Below are 13,012 nucleotides of genomic sequence, written 5' to 3' on the forward strand. Positions count from 1 at the left end.
ACTCTGTCCCTTGTATCTAATGTACACATCCACTACACTGGTACTGTGTTGTAGCTTTGAAAGAAAAGACCAAACATCATTGGATTATCCTGAGGATTTAAGTTTAATTATGACACCACATCAAAATAAAAATTATTTCCAACAGTTCTGGAACTTTATTCCATCCATATACATGCATAGCAACAACGTTTTTTAAGAAACTTTTTTTCTCTCCCATAATTAGGACATTGGAATGATTATTTTACATCAGTATCCCCCGTCAACCAACCTCCCAACCCAGCTTGTCCATCATCAACAGCAATAAATGTAATTCTTGTACAATTTTTTTTTCAAATAATATAATGCCGTCCCCCTCTCATAATACTGCTTTCAGTAATGATCCCTCATTTACAAAGTATTGCATCGAGAGCTAATTTTAAAAAGGGAGACCAAAGTGTAGTTCAGCAAACAGAAATATGAGTACTATACAAGAATGTTGCCATCCTCCTGAAAACATCCACGTCTGAGTTGAAGAAAAGAGACAGGGACACAGCCACATACGTATGCTAAGCCAAGTGTATGCCAAAACAGAAGATTCAGCTGGATTGTACCTGGCTATCCCACCAAAGGGTTAAGGCCAAGAATCAGAGTCATGAATAGTAAAGCTGCAAATGACAGTTAGGCATATACAAAAACTGTTACAGCAAATAAGAATAGACAAGTGCTTCAGTAGCTATTTTGTGTCTAAAATGCATCTCATTTGTATTCTATTGTTTCATTGAGCCTACATTACAGTGTAAACAATATGTGTGCTACACAAGAATGACTATACAATAACATTACAAACAACTCTGATATAAATTTCATTTGAATTTTAAATTAAGATCACTACTATTAATACTGATTGCAAAATAAATAAATGTAAAAGTGGCACCAATATTACTCTGGATTCATTTTTTATTTTTTAACCAATGATTTGCAATGAAGTGTTAAAATGATGAAAGAAGAAGCTTCTCTTGATTGTCCACAAGCAGCGTTTCGAACTGCGTGAGTGATGCATTACTCCAGACACGACAGTGTACCCAAACAGAAAAAAGGAGTGGGAAGGGACAGGAAAACTAAACAGGAACTAGTTCATTTCACATGCTCCGCAGCATGTGACGAACAGTAAAACTTCTTATGGGTAATAAAGTTTGATAGGTTGTTGAATTGGATGTCACAGAGGCGGCAGTACTTCCCGCTGCCCGGAGTCTGGGACGTCCCATTCAAACCCTTTGTCACCGTGGGCACCGTCTCCTCGGTCGGAGACTTGGACGCGGGCGACACGTTCTCGTTGGAGTCGGACGGGTTCTCCGCGCCCCACGTGGGTGAGGGGTGGCCGTCTTGCTGCTGGGGATTGTGGGATTGGTTATCCTGGTTGGGTGGGACGGGCCCCGATCCCGAGCGCTCCTCTGGCTTGTGACCGCCGTTGACTATCACCATGCCCCTGTTTTTGGGCAGCAGGGGCAGTGGCTCTTTGCTGGGGAGTGGGCAGCCGTTGGCAGCAGGCTGCTCTCTCCCCATCTCTGGTCCCCCTCCATTAGTGCTCTGCTCCTGCTCGCTGCTCACCTCTCTCTCTCCCTGCATGACCAGCCCGCCGGCCACGTAATCGGTCGGCTTTATCCCAAAGTAGGGCGATATTTGCTCGGCACCTTTCATCTTCTTTATTGCGCCGGGATAAAGGCAGTGGGGCAGAAACATGTTCTCGTCTTTAGTCGGGATGAGCTGAGCCTCGCTGAAGGGCTTGAGACCCGGCACTGGGCCCATGTGAGGAGGGAACATTCCACCCCCGTTCTGCACAATCATTTTATCGCTGCCGTTCTTCTCACATTTCCCTGGGCTCTTATCGTAGGCGTCATCAGGATTACTGCCTTCACTCTTCACCACGTCTGGGAACATGGTGTCACCACCGTGCTGCTGGGTGGCTGTGGCTGTTGTCACAGGGCAAAAGTTCTGTTTATGAGCTAGGTAGTTCTCCACTTTGTTAAAACTGATCTTGCACACTGTACATTCGTGATAGTCTAACAGTCTTTTGGGGGAGTTGGACGATGTCTTGTCATTGGGGATCGGCGAGCACTTTTTGCTGAGATCGATGGGTGCGTCCAGCTCCTGCTGGTCCATAGTGGTATTACTGTTGGGGGCCATGATAGACTTGGTGACGGTGAGGGAAGCCTCCAGGTGTTTGGGGACCATCCCTGGGAAGACGTCACAGCGAGGGTGAAAGCGGTCGGCCAGGCTCTCCACCGCCTCCTGGGACGTACAGGGGTTCGCCATAGGAGGGACCCCCAGGAACCCTGGCTGCCCAATGGAGGGTCCTCTTGGGTCCTGGTCTGGGAGACACATCTCGTACATCTTCCTGCGCTTGCGGGTCCTCATGGTCCTCTGCATGGACGGAACCTTGTTGGCAGACATGCGTTTCATGGGGGGGTCGTGACGCGTAGCACAATAGTACTGCTTGTGGACCATGTAGGTCTCGTGGCGGCTAAAGGTGATATTGCAGGCCGCACAGGAAGTCTGGTTGGGATCGTTGACGTCAGTCTCCACCAGAGGCGTGTTGGTGGGGCTCTTCCCCTCCACCGCCTGCTGCTTCCCGTTCAGCCTCTCCTCCATCCCGGTCGGGGTGGTGGAGACCTTCTTCACCTGCCCCGGGAGCTCCTTCTCTGGGCCAGGGCCTTTCACTGCCCCTCCTGCATTGATCATGTCCAGAACACTTTGAGAGTTGACTGACAAACAGGCCGACTGCATCAGGTGGCTGTCGGTGACCTCAGACGGGTGGCATCCGGTGAGCATACTGACAGAGCTGTGGCCGCTGTTGGGGCTCACGGCCTTGTCTGAGATGCTGGAGAAGTCAGGCGACTTGGTCATGTGCTGCCAACGACTGTTACAGTAGTGCTTTTTGTGGACCAGGTAGTTTTCCAGGTTGTTGAAGGTGATATTGCATTCGAAACACGTGGCCCCTTTGGGTATGAGGGGGCTGTAGATCACCGGAGGGTAGACCGTGTTCCCTCCGTGGCGTAGCCTCCGGTGCACCAGCTCTGACATTTTAGCCAGAATCTCAGAAGCCTGCGGGACGACAGAAATGTCCTGGGAGAAAGCGAACTGGGACAGGAAGGGCCCCATGGGGTAGGTGGGGCCCATGTTATGCTGAACGGGAGAGGAGGCCAAGCGGGGGCTGGAGGGCTCAGACTTGATCCGGGTGTAGGAGAAACTGGCCTTACTGCCCGGATGGCCACCATCCCCCTTCAACCCTGACAGCATGGGCTTTTTCTCAGCCTTCTCCAGCTCGCTGTCGGTGGTGGCGTCCTTGCTGAGGGATCCTTTGGGACTCTGGAGGGAATCCTTCCGGTTGGCCAGCTCGACGCGAGCCACCGCCTGCTGCAGGGCTTCCTCCGCCCCCCTGGGGGAGTGCTCGCTGTCGCTCTCCCTGTGAAGTTTGCTGCCACCGCCGTGGCCATGGTGGCTGTGTAAGTCCTGATGCTGCAAGAGTTCCCTGTGGTTCTGAAAGCTGATATGGCAGTGATTGCATCTGAAGGCTGCCTGTGACAGGTGAGAGAGGATGTGATGTTGGAATGTAATAAGAGAATCCGCCGTGTAGTTACAGATTGTGCATTTCAAGCTGGTGCCAGGGGGGAGCGTCTCTTCCATTTTGACACCTGTTAGGGAGATAAAAGGACACTATTGAGATTCCTCACCTTCCCACTCTGCCTTAATGTTAACTACAGCTACGATCAAAAACTGATGCATTATGCCAAGCTTACTCCCAACCCTCCTGATTTTTGGGTGGGCTGAAAGCTAAACTGTCAACTGCTTAAGCTGACAGGGGGATGTGTATATTTCTGGAGCTTAGAGTAGTAGTTCACGTTGCCAATTATTTTACCTGACTAATGTGAAACTGACATTGTCTTAATGTCAAGCAATACTTTTCATTACAAAACCGAATACTAAAATGACAGTTATACTGTTCTGTACTACTCAACGTAATTAAATAATACATAGGATTACATTTAATGATAAGCACATCTCATGTCAACATCACTCATACTTACAACTAAATGAAAGCTAAAATAAATCTACATTTTGTCTACTTTACAGTACGTTACTAGTATTACTACAGTAGAAGCTCAACTGCTATACTAATAGTACTAGCAGTACATCACTACTCACCGCTGTGCGTGCTCAGGTGCATTTCCAGAGCCCTGGCGCTGGTAAAGCTCTTGTTGCACTGTGGGAAGGGGCAGATGCTGGGGGTCTGGTGGGGTCCGTTGTCGTTCTCCTCACCTTGGCTCTCTGGCTCCCTCTGCCTGCCACTGCAGTAGTACATCAGGTGGGCCTGCAGGTTCCTCTCACTGCGGTACCAGATCCCACACGCCTTACATGGGAAGATGTCCTCTGGAGAGAGAGGATAAAGCACAGTGCAGAGCGTCAGGGTACAACGTCAGGGTAGAATGTCACAGTAGAACGTTAGGGTACAACTTCAGGGTAGAATGTCACAGTAGAACGTCAGGGTACAATGTCACAGTAGAACGTCAGTGTACAACGTCAGGGTACAATGTCACAGTAGAACGTCAGTGTACAACGTCAGGGTAGAATCTCACAGTAGAACGTCAGTGTACAACGTCAGGGTAGATTGTCACAGTAGAACGTCAGTGTACAACGTCAGGGTAGAATCTCACAGTAGAACATCAGGGTACAACGTCAGGGTAGAATCTCACAGTAGAACGTCAGGGTAGATTGTCACAGTAGAACGTCAGTGTACAACGTCAGGGTAGAATGTCACAGTAGAAAGTCAGGGTAGAGCGTCAGGGTACATCGTCACAGTAGAACATCAGTGTCGAGTTCGTGCCCCCCCCCCCCCCCCCCCCCCCCCACACACACACACACACACACACACACACACACACACACACACACACACACACACACACACACACACACACACACACACACACACACACACACGCGTTTCTTTCTCTTTATAGCTCTGATTTGATACTCAAAGCCAGGAGAAACCCCTGTAATACCCAAGGCTGTGATAGGACTGTGTTGATACCACTAGGTTGGTGCCCTTTCTCAAGGGCAACTGAAACACTGGACCATCTGCCTGCAGCAGAGCAGCCTCCCTGCCGAGCTGAACCCAGATAGCCCTTATTAAGTAAACAAATGCACTATTTGCATGAAGCTTGTATTTTGCAATTAACAGGTTAGTGGGAGGCTCGCCTGTGTTTATGTGAACCCAAACTGAAGGTCGACAGCTCTTATCTCAACCGCTCTTAACACAGACTCATCTGGGTTAATCTACAGCCCATAGACGGACATACAGACAGACATTTCTTGTTTATTAGGGCAATGTCCAAAACGGCACCCTATTCCCTATATAGTGCAATACCTTTGTCCAGTGTCTGCACCCTCTTTCCTATAATGCACTACTTAAAGTTTTGGCCTAAAGTAGTGGACTTCATAGGGAATAGAGTCCATTTCAAACACAGCCCTAGGCGACACTACAGTACAGACTAGCCATGGAGTGTATTGTAACTCACTGTTGACGATGGCGGTGGGCAGAATGGAGGCCATGGCGGCCTGCTGAGGCAGCAGCTGGATGGTGTCCAGCAGCCTGGCCGGGTACATCCCCTCGCTCAGAGACATGTGGTTGATGGCCTGTAAACGGGAGTCAAAGTCCACGGCGAACGCCACTAGTTCCTCGCCCCCCATGATGTTCTTAGTGGTGGTACACCACAGCTGGCCACCTGGAACAGACAGAAGGGGAACATGCTGAAAAATATCGTTTTTATCCTTTGTGACTCTGTTGGTAGAGCATGGTAGTGTTAGCCTGTGTGACTCTGTTGGTAGAGCATGGTAGTGTTAGCCTGTGTGACTCTGTTGATAGAGCATGGTAGTGTTAGCCTGTGTGACTCTGTTGGTAGAGCATGGTAGTGTTAGCCTGTGTGACTGTGTTGGTAGAGCATGGTAGTGTTAGCCTGTGTGACTCTGTTGGTAGAGCATGGTAGTGTTAGCCTGTGTGACTCTGTTGATAGAGCATGGTAGTGTTAGCCTGTGTGACTCTGTTGATAGAGCATGGTAGTGTTAGCCTGTGTGACTGTTGATAGAGCATGGTAGTGTTAGCCTGTGTGACTTGTTGATAGAGCATGGTAGTGTTAGCCTGTGTGACTCTGTTGGTAGAGCATGGTAGTGTTAGCCTGTGTGACTGTGTTGGTAGAGCATGGTAGTGTTAGCCTGTGTGACTCTGTTGGTAGAGCATGGTAGTGTTAGCCTGTGTGACTCTGTTGGTAGAGCATGGTAGTGTTAGCCTGTGTGACTGTTGGTAGAGCATGGTAGTGTTAGCCTGTGTGACTCTGTTGGTAGAGCATGGTAGTGTTAGCCTGTGTGACTGTTGGTAGAGCATGGTAGTGTTAGCCTGTGTGACTCTGTTGGTAGAGCATGGTAGTGTTAGCCTGTGTGACTCTGTTGGTAGAGCATGGTAGTGTTAGCCTGTGTGACTCTGTTGGTAGAGCATGGTAGTGTTAGCCTGTGTGACTCTGTTGGTAGAGCATGGTAGTGTTAGCCTGTGTGACTGTTGGTAGAGCATGGTAGTGTTAGCCTGTGTGACTCTGTTGGTAGAGCATGGTAGTGTTAGCCTGTGTGACTCTGTTGGTAGAGCATGGTAGTGTTAGCCTGTGTAGACTCGTGTTGGTAGAGCATGGTAGTGTTAGCCTGTGTGACTCTGTTGGTAGAGCATGGTAGTGTTAGCCTGTGTGACTGTGTTGGTAGAGCATGGTAGTGTTAGCCTGTGTGACTCTGTTGGTAGAGCATGGTAGTGTTAGCCTGTGTGACTCTGTTGGTAGAGCATGGTAGTGTTAGCCTGTGTAACTCTGTTGGTAGAGCATGGTAGTGTTAGCCTGTGTAACTCTGTTGGTAGAGCATGGTAGTGTTAGCCTGTGTGACTCTGTTGGTAGAGCATGGTAGTGTTAGCCTGTGTGACTCTGTTGGTAGAGCATGGTAGTGTTAGCCTGTGTGACTCTGTTGGTAGAGCATGGTAGTGTTAGCCTGTGTGACTCTGTTGGTAGAGCATGGTAGTGTTAGCCTGTGTGACTCTGTTGGTAGAGCATGGTAGTGTTAGCCTGTGTAACTCTGTTGGTAGAGCATGGTAGTGTTAGCCTGTGTGACTCTGTTGGTAGAGCATGGTAGTGTTAGCCTGTGTGACTCTGTTGGTAGAGCATGGTAGTGTTAGCCTGTGTGACTGTTGGTAGAGCATGGTAGTGTTAGCCTGTGTGACTCTGTTGGTAGAGCATGGTAGTGTTAGCCTGTGTGGCTCTGTTGGTAGAGCATGGTAGTGTTAGCCTGTGTGGCTCTGTTGGTAGAGCATGGTAGTGTTAGCCTGTGTGACTCTGTTGGTAGAGCATGGTAGTGTTAGCCTGTGTGGCTCTGTTGGTAGAGCATGGTAGTGTTAGCCTGTGTGACTGTTGGTAGAGCATGGTAGTGTTAGCCTGTGTGACTCTGTTGGTAGAGCATGGTAGTGTTAGCCTGTGTAACTCTGTTGGTAGAGCATGGTAGTGTTAGCCTGTGTGACTCTGTTGGTAGAGCATGGTAGTGTTAGCCTGTGTGACTGTGTTGGTAGAGCATGGTAGTGTTAGCCTGTGTGACTGTTGGTAGAGCATGGTAGTGTTAGCCTGTGTGACTCTGTTGGTAGAGCATGGTAGTGTTAGCCTGTGTGGCTCTGTTGGTAGAGCATGGTAGTGTTAGCCTGTGTGGCTCTGTTGGTAGAGCATGGTAGTGTTAGCCTGTGTGACTCTGTTGGTAGAGCATGGTAGTGTTAGCCTGTGTGACTCTGTTGGTAGAGCATGGTAGTGTTAGCCTGTGTGACTCTGTTGGTAGAGCATGGTAGTGTTAGCCTGTGTGACTGTTGGTAGAGCATGGTAGTGTTAGCCTGTGTGACTGTTGGTAGAGCATGGTAGTGTTATCCTGTGTTACTCTGTTGGTAGAGCATGGTAGTGTTAGCCTGTGTGACTGCTGTTGGTAGAGCATGGTAGTGTTAGCCTGTGTGACTCTGTTGGTAGAGCATGGTAGTGTTAGCCTGTGTGACTCTGTTGGTAGAGCATGGTAGTGTTAGCCTGTGTGACTGTGTTGGTAGAGCATGGTAGTGTTAGCCTGTGTGACTGTTGGTAGAGCATGGTAGTGTTAGCCTGTGTGACTCTGTTGGTAGAGCATGGTAGTGTTAGCCTGTGTGACTGTGTTGGTAGAGCATGGTAGTGTTAGCCTGTGTGACTGTGTTGGTAGAGCATGGTAGTGTTAGCCTGTGTGGCTTAGTTGATGGGTTTGATTCCCACTGGGGACAGTATTATATCATATTTTTATTAGTTTCACCCTGATTGGTTTGGTTATAGGTGACTCCAAACTCTGGAGTCCAGAGGGTATGGAATTCCATCCAGAGGGAAATGTTATAAGGACTTAATAATAATGACTATATAATGACTAAAGTGTAAAATCACAATGTCATACTTTGGTTAAAGTATCAGTAAGAAATGTCATACTCAGTGGGGTAATTTCTCGTAGGTCTATGCATTGGAGCTATACTGTACACTTCAGCAATATAGTATAACCCTGAAACAGGTCCTCTTCACACGATTAGATTTTTGTGTTTAGGGATTAAACATTCCAGTGAAATCTTCTGAACATATTCATTAAGTTAGGATGGGAGAGAGGAAGGGGAGGAAGGGGTAGAGGAAGGTTTTTAGCTTAGATAATATTTATCTCCTGCACATGACAGGCTTTTCAGCTGCACTTCATTTTCCCTTGAAGAGATTAAAGTTTTTAATATGACTATTTACAAAAATCTGGCTGGGGCGATAACAACAAATGATGATACGCTCACGCTAAATGGCAGAATTAGGACATTGTTTCAGAGAAAAGCTGGACAATTAATTAGGGCACTCTGTTAGCTTTCAAAGATGTGCAAACACTCCGACGGAGAAGCGTCAGGATGAGAGAGGACCTGTAATTTGAGTCCAGCTGTTGTGGAAATAAGGGCGTTGCAGAAGAGAGGGGAGAGGTATGAAGGGTAGAACAGAAAACTAACTGCACCCCACTCATAGATCCATCCTCCACACTTTAGAGAGACACTGATTACAAATGTTTACACAAAATGTATAAATCACTCGTTTTAAAGGTCAGTGTAGACAGGGTTAAGGTTTTCAAGTGAGGCTCTCCCAACCCAGGGAGGAAAACTGAAGAATAACTGCTGTAGTTAATATGAAATGACATGATGGAATGATTGTTATGAAGTCTAACTTCCACACCAATCTGAGGATATATCACTCCTCTCTGGTACACCTTCCACGGCATTCCACCTCCCACCGGTCATAACCTCGCTACTCCCATTAACACATTTCCCAACCTTTTCATTACATTTATGTCAAACAGCACTGGAAATGAAACACTATTACAAATGTGTCATAGGAGTGAAGCAAGCTGTAGTAAAATATGCCATCTTTTAAAGTCCCATTTCTGTGTGCAAGGAAAGCTGTGTGTGTGTGTGCATCCGTGTGTGTGAGTGGCAGGCAGCAGGCAGCACTAGCTCCTTTAAAGAACAGTGCCTATCTGCTGGCCAATCTCCCGTGATGAGAGACACACTTCAGGTCTCTCCACCTGAGAGCTGGTTTTGATTCTCTCTCACCACACACAGCCTGGAGAGGCCCTTTGAATTTTTATCTCCTAATTAAAGTAACAAACTCCTCTGCCGTCAGACAGAGTTACCATCAAGGTAGCTACTAACTGCCAGCGAGCAGCCACCATGGAGGGGGAGGTGGGGGGCAGATCGTCACTACTCGCCACCAAAAGTTTCAATTGGTAGAGATTCCACTTCACAGGTTCTCGGTTAACAAAGAGAATGGAGAAAAATACCCTGATACTGAACTCACGACTGACTTGTCTACATTTTCACTGTCTTTGAATACAATTTCAGTCAAAGATGCCCTGAATTACTGCAAGCCTTCTACTGCTAATTGCTAATGACTGTTAGTACTCATAACCTACGTGAAATATGCACAGCGACGTGACTCCTTCAGCCAGCCACACTACAGACACCCATCTGTCGTCTGTGAGAATGCTGGGGTGGTGTTCTAAAACACAGAATACTGACTCAGACAGAAGCATTCCTGCCTCAGAGGAGACCTCAACCACCAACCTCAGGTGGAGGCTTAGTCCCAAATGACACCCTATTCCCAATATAGCGCACTATTTTGAGCAGAGCTATGGTCCGTGGTCACAAGTAGTGCACTAAATGTGGAATAGGGTGGCATTTGGGACATACACATAGATGGAAGCTCAGGAGATCCCCTGGGATCCACTGGAGATCCACTGAGATCCACTGAGATGTTGCTCTCAGGGCATCACTGTACACCACAGTTTTCGCTTCCCAAGCTTGGTCTTGATGGAGAACCAAAGGATTTGTTCTAGGCCAGCACTGACACACACATGTGCACCCCTTTGGGTTCCTAGGACAAGGATTGGGAAACACCTCTTACTGTACAGAGAGAGGGGCAGCAAAGGCAAATCATTTTGTGAATAGTTAATGAAAGTTTATCTGCATCATACTGGCCACTTTTTGCCTTTTTTGAAAGTGCACAGCCCACAAGTAAAACTGTGGAAAAGGCTAAAAAGTAGCAGCTTGTGTGATTTGCACTGTTTTGCCTGTTAGCGAGCTAGCTCTCTGCAATGAGCTGCCTGCCTGGCTTTGTGCAGCGGCCAATGCAGTTGGGATGAACGCTATTGTGCTGAATCCTCCTGCAGAGCACCTGATAAAAGAATAAAGAACTATAACATATTCTAAAAACAATAGAGGAATTAAGGAGAGACAATAGGCCAGCTGCTTCATTAAAACAATCAAAAAACCGCATCCTGTACCTAGTCCAGATAATTAAAAACACTGCTTTTCTTTCTACATCCCCCCTCCCTCTCTCTCTTTCTCTCTCTCCCTCTCGCCCCCCCTCTCTCTCTCCCCCCTCTTTCTCTATCACCCCCCCCCCTCTCTCTCTCTCTCTCTCTCTCCTCTCTCTCCCCCCTCTCTTTCTCTATCCCTCCCCCTCTCTCTCTCTCTCTCTCTCTCGCCCCCCCTCTCTCTCCCCCCTCTCTCTCTCTCCCCCCCCTCTCTCTCTCTCCCTCTCCCTCTCCCTCTCAATGTAATAATCACCAGCTCTACATTGGGCCGGAGACTGAGGCTCGGCTGGCTAAATGCCCATTCCTTCTCTTCCACTTTGATGAATGCCGTATTTGAACATGTAGTTGAAGATGAACATATGACGGAATTCAAGAAACAAAATGATGTGAGCGAGGGGGGGGGGGAGGGGGGGGCTTCGTATATGTAAGTACTTTCACTAATCAAACATGAAAGAATGAATCGTATGTGGAAATAAGGCACATGTACTGTACTGTACGTCCCTCCTCCCCAACTACAAACCCCAGAGATTTCAAAGTCAGACTTCAGAGGCCATTTTACATTTCTTCAGCTTTAAATGACTTTAAATGACAATGGATGTACAGTAAAGTAGCCTATACAGCAGGGGTATTCAATTCTTACCCACGGGGACCGGAGCCTGCTGGTTTTTTGTTCTACCTGATAATTGGACCCACCTGATATCCCAGGTTTAAATCAGTCCTTGATTAGAGGGGAACACAATGGAACTGAGGGCTATACATTTACATTTTAGCCATCTAGTAGACACTCTTATCCAGAGCAATTTACAGGAGCAAATAGGATTAAGTGCCTTGCTCAAGGGCACATCAACAGATTTTTCACCTAGTTGGCTTGGGGATTCAAACCAGCAACCTTTCGGTTACTAGCCCAACGCGCTTAACCACTGCCGCCCTAGTGTAAATGTGAACATGGGCCACCGTGGTGGAGAGGAACAGACAGTATAAGATACTCGAGGTTATGAGGAATGGAATACATTTGCTCCCGCCTGCGCCACACCACTGTCCGTATCTTAATGAAAACACAAACAAATCTCTCCAGCCTTGTTGCAGTGAGAGAGAGCTGGGAGGAGACGGCAAAGCAACACAAATAACAGAAGGGTTTGCATAATTAAACTGGCCTGCAGACAGGTATTCAAATGTTTGTGTGTAAACAGCACGACTCTTTAATAGTTTGCTGTAAAATGCATAGTTACGTACATCAGCTCTCCCATCTGTCTACAACACAGGCCAGGCCCACTGCAGCACAACTACACATTATGGGGCTGAGGGTGGCTTTCAGCAAACATACAGTAACCTTCTGGCAGTAACCACATTGTGTTCTATGGATTTGCAGCACACTTTTCAGACAGCACACTGTAACCATGTGGTCTCTCTCCTTGAGGAGCTGTTGCCAGGGGCTTGATGGTGATTTGCAAATGGCCTGATTATTTCAACCCCTTATCCAATCTCTCTCTCTCTCTCTCAGCTAACTGTTGCTCCGTCTTAATTGTGAAGTGATGGTTGTAGAGCCAGAGGGCTCAGTGCTTTTTGTAATTAAACACCTCTGGTCTTGTCTCCAAATCAGCCAAGACTCTCCTTGTTGGACGGACGGCTAACCAGGGAAAGCCTCCTGGCACCTACGAATATCAAGTAGCTGCCTGCCTGCCATGTTTGTTAACTTGTTCGGGGTTTAAATGTTCTCTTAACCTAGACTGTGTTAGCCCGCTGAGCTAAAGCCTAGAAATTATCTCAGGAAGCTAACGCAATTCTTCAGGTTTCCGCCAAGGCTACTAATCACACAAGTATGGTTCACTAAACTATAAGCATAAATCATATTCAGTGCAACGTTTACATTATTAATATATGGAACTAACAAGACAATTCTCATACTAACAACAGCTTATAGGTACAGAAAAACTAAACAAACTCCTCTGCTCATGAATAACAGCAAATATTGAGAGTGTTTCTGAACAGACAGGATGGTGATATGGCAGCAGGCTGTCAAACCATCAGGTTAAGACAACAGCCAGAGAGCAGTACAGACAGGTCG

The 13,012-nt window shown here is 47.4% G+C and overlaps 1 protein-coding gene across 1 annotated transcript in view; it reads right to left on the reverse strand.

The window, feature by feature from the left end:
• Positions 1-84: 84 nt before the first annotated feature.
• LOC106579057 (zinc finger protein ZFPM2) overlaps positions 85-13,012 on the reverse strand; it is a 191,272-nt gene continuing 178,344 nt past the window's right edge. Inside the window, exons 6-8 of the mRNA XM_045701935.2 lie at positions 5,556-5,762; positions 4,183-4,407; positions 85-3,671 (exon numbers count right to left, since the gene is read on the reverse strand). Coding sequence (XP_045557891.2) covers positions 1,114-3,671; positions 4,183-4,407; positions 5,556-5,762 — 2,990 coding nt within the window. The 3' untranslated portion in view covers positions 85-1,113. The remainder of the gene's footprint in view (positions 3,672-4,182; positions 4,408-5,555; positions 5,763-13,012) is intronic.

This window comes from Salmo salar, chromosome 02 (genome assembly GCF_965601325.2).
Source record: "Salmo salar chromosome 02, fSalSal1, whole genome shotgun sequence".
Classification (NCBI taxonomy): Eukaryota; Metazoa; Chordata; class Actinopteri; order Salmoniformes; family Salmonidae; genus Salmo; species Salmo salar.